General features: G+C 41.2%; 1 protein-coding gene across 1 annotated transcript; it reads right to left on the bottom strand.

Annotated features, from left to right (window-relative positions):
* Window positions 1-2,665: 2,665 nt before the first annotated feature.
* On the bottom strand, window positions 2,666-3,151 carry LOC127137390 (uncharacterized). The gene has a single exon (XM_051063856.1). The coding sequence runs from the start codon at window positions 3,149-3,151 to the stop codon at window positions 2,666-2,668; it is 486 nt and encodes a 161-aa protein (XP_050919813.1).
* Window positions 3,152-3,767: the final 616 nt, after the last annotated feature.

Raw genomic sequence — 3,767 nt, 5'->3', positions numbered from 1 at the left:
CATGACAATGATCAGACGAATGAACGAAGGTGGATGAAAGTTATGAGACCAAGGACTCGGATCATGGCCAATAGACTCAAGCACCAAGGGGATAAAATGGATGGACCAAACACATGAGGCTGAGTGCGGCACACTGAGATCACATGAGATTAGGGTTTTGGAGGCCTTTGTGCCTTGGTGCAAGTCCAAACCAAGCGTTCCCAGTTATTGTACCAACAAAATAAGGCCCTGCAAGCCAAACACTTGAAATTCATGGTAATGAATGGTGCTTATGCATGAGTCACTAATGCATGTAAATGAACCCTAGTCAAATGGTTAGATGGAGATGTGAAGAAAATGGTAGGGCAAATTTTGGGGTACAACAGTTGCCCCTATTTAATCTTCTTGAACCTGAATACGAGAATTGCGGATGCTTTTCAAGTATTCAAGGTGGAAGAGTATTAAATACCGACGTATCCAAAATTTTCTTGAACGGGTGATTACGCTGTTATCGAACGGGTCTTTGATGTACGTAAAGTATCATGGTGGAGAGTATGATATGCATGGTACATGATGTATTCTTTATTTTCATGATGCGTGCATGTTCATTTGTTAGGTTAGATGTAGGTCATTTATGGGGAATATGGTTATTTATTATGATGGGAACTCCGACTCGTCGTCGAATATTGGAAGTTGAAGGTCGTGAGAGATTCGGGTGTCAATGCCGCTGTCAAGGAACCATCTACCTGCTAGAGAATACCGGGACACCAATCAATGGTGAAGCCATATGGATGTCACAGGTGTTATGGCAATACCACCTTTGAGCTATCGGTCATCTTTTAAGTTCATCGGGATTTTACAATAATGTGTAGCGTTTCCCTTTAATATAGCTTTTATTATTCTCCAAAATTTTAAGGCATTATGTGAATAAAATAAATCAGTTATGTTGCATTCAAAATATAGAAGAAAAACATTTGTTGGAATGAACTGAATTTTATTGATATGAAATTGTACATATGGTGTGTACAAAGATGCAGACACCCTTGATGAGGATGTTGCAAAAATTGAAAAATAAATGAAATGGAAATGGGAAATATTTTGTATGTTTTTTCCATTGATTACAACATTGGCCTTAGTCTACTACAGAATCCGGATTCTGAGACCTTGCTTCGAATGACGATGATTGGATCGATCTTTGCCCATCTGATATCTAACTTGTAGCGTAATGGGCTCGAGGATCATAGTCAATGCCTTTATCCCTAACTTTTTCCTGGACATTTTTATTCTTTTCATCCACCGGGATGCTCCTTTTTGCCTAAGTCTCCCTTTTGGGTTTTCGACTTAGCAAGCTTTGTATTTGTTCCCTAACTTTTGCATGGACAATTCATTTTTGGTCCATCGGGATAGCCATTTTTTGCCTAGATCAATCTTGCAAAGATTAATCTAGCGGGCTTTTATCATTTCTTTTTAGGTATAATATTTTTTGAATATGTCTGCATTCACCGGCGAGGGCAAGTCTTCCCCATCCATTGTTGTGAGGATTAGAGACCCACATGAGAAGGTCTTCTTGATGATGAAAGGTCCCTCATAGTTGGGAGACCATTTGCCTCGTGGGTCTGAGTGAATAGCAGAATACCTTTTGAGCATGAGTTCCCATGCGCAGTACTCACGAGGAAGAACTTTCTTATCAAAAGCTCGTTTGGGACGTCTTTGGTACAACTGACCATGACAGACAACCGTCAAACGTTTTTCTTCTATCAGATTCAGCTGGTCATATCGTGATTGAACCCATTCAGCTTCATCGAGGTCAGCCTCCATGATGACTCTGAGTGAAGGGATCTCGACTTCAACCAGCAGGACAGCCTCCATCCCATATATCACGAGTATGGAGTTGCCCTAGTGGATGTGCGGACTAAGGTTCTGTAACCATGCAGAGCAAAGGGTAACATCTCATGCCAATCCTTGTATGTCTTGACCATTTTCTGGATGATCCTCTTGATATTCTTATTAGATGCTTCTACGGTGCCGTTCATCTTGGGCCGATATGGTGAAGAGTTGTGGTGCTCGATCTTAAATTCTTCGTACAACTCCTTTATCATGTTGTTTTTGAGATTACTGGCATTATTAGTGATGATCTTGCTAGGCATCTCGTAGCGGTAGATTATCTCTTTCTTGATGAATCGAGTAACCACTTGTATAGTGACGTTGGCATACGAAACAGCTTTAACCAATTTCGTGAAGTAATCGATGGGGACCAGGATGAATCGATGACCGTTGGAAGCTTTAGGCTCTATCATCCCAATCATATTAATACCCCACATAGAAAAGGGTCATGGAGAAGTCAAAACATTCAACAGAGTCGGGGCAGAAAGATATTGTCACCATATATTTGACATTTGTGGCATCTTCTAACAAAGTTGTAACAGTCAACCTCCATTGTTGTCCAGTAATACCCAGCCCGAAGGGTCTTCTTGGCCATAGTAGGACATTTTGCATGTACACCCTCGCAGCCTTCATGTATGGATTTTATGATCGTACTAGCTTCGTGTATGTCCACGCATCTGACCAATACCGAATCATAATTTCGCTTGTATAACACATTACCGTTTAGGAAGAACTTGGAAGAGAGCCTTCTTATCGCTAATGGATATACCCTCGGGATATTGTCGTTTGTCTAGAAATGTCTTTATGTCATAGACCAGGGCTTATCATCAGGATCAGCCCCGATTTCTAGACAATGCGTTGGTTCATCTAAGTGGTCAATATGGATAGTTGGTGCTTCATTCTTCCATTTGACTTTGAACATAGATGCCAGCATAGCTAGAGCATCTGCTAACTGATTTTCTTCCCTAGGAATATGATGAAAAGAGATTTCATCAAAATAGGGTACCTGTTTTCTGATATGCTCCTTGTACAGTACCAACTTGCTATCCTGGGTCTCCCAATCACCTTTTACCTGACTTATTACTAGAGTTGACTCATCGTATACCTCAAGAATCTTGATCCTTGAGCCGATAGCCGCCTCCAAATCGTAGATGCATGCTTCATATTCTTCTATATTGGTGGTGCAGTCAAAATACAATCTAGCGGTAAATGGAAGGTGGAAACCGGTTGGAGAAGTGATAACAACACCTATGCCATGGCCTCGAGCATTGGAGGCACCGTCGAACATGAGCGTCCATCACGATCCTGGTTCAGGGCCTTCCTCAGGTCCTGCCTCGAAGCCTGGCATAGTGAAGTCTTTGATAAACATAATGTCTTCGTCTGGAAAGTCAAACCTCAACGGCTGATAACCTTCTACATGTAGGTGAGCAAGGTTGTCAGACAAAACACTCCCTTTTATCGCTTTCTGGGTCACATATTGAATATCATACTCGGTCAACAACATTTGCCACCGGGAAATTCTACCAGTAACAACAGGCTTTTCGAAGATATACTTTATCGGATCCATTTTGGATATCAATAAAGTAGTATGGCAAATCATATATTGTCTCAGGCGTCGAGCAGCCCAAGTTAAAACACAATAAGTCTTCTCCAAAAGTGAGTATTTGGTCTCAGAATTAGTGAATTTCTTTCTGAGATAGTAAATAGCATGTTCCTTCTTGCCTGTGTCGTCATGTTGACCCAAAATGCAGCTCATAGATTCATCGAGTACTGTGAGGTACATAATGAGAGGCCTACCAGGAACCGGTGGTATCAGGGTTGGTGGTTCTTGCAAGTACTTTTTTATTTTTTCAAATGCCACTTGGCAATCGTTGTTCTATACAACGGATTGATTCTTTCTCAAT

This window comes from Lathyrus oleraceus, chromosome 4 (assembly GCF_024323335.1).
Source record: "Lathyrus oleraceus cultivar Zhongwan6 chromosome 4, CAAS_Psat_ZW6_1.0, whole genome shotgun sequence".
NCBI classification, from domain to species: Eukaryota; Viridiplantae; Streptophyta; class Magnoliopsida; order Fabales; family Fabaceae; genus Lathyrus; species Lathyrus oleraceus.
Note: the sequence above shows the minus strand (reverse complement) of the source record. Positions and strands in the feature narration are given on the sequence as shown.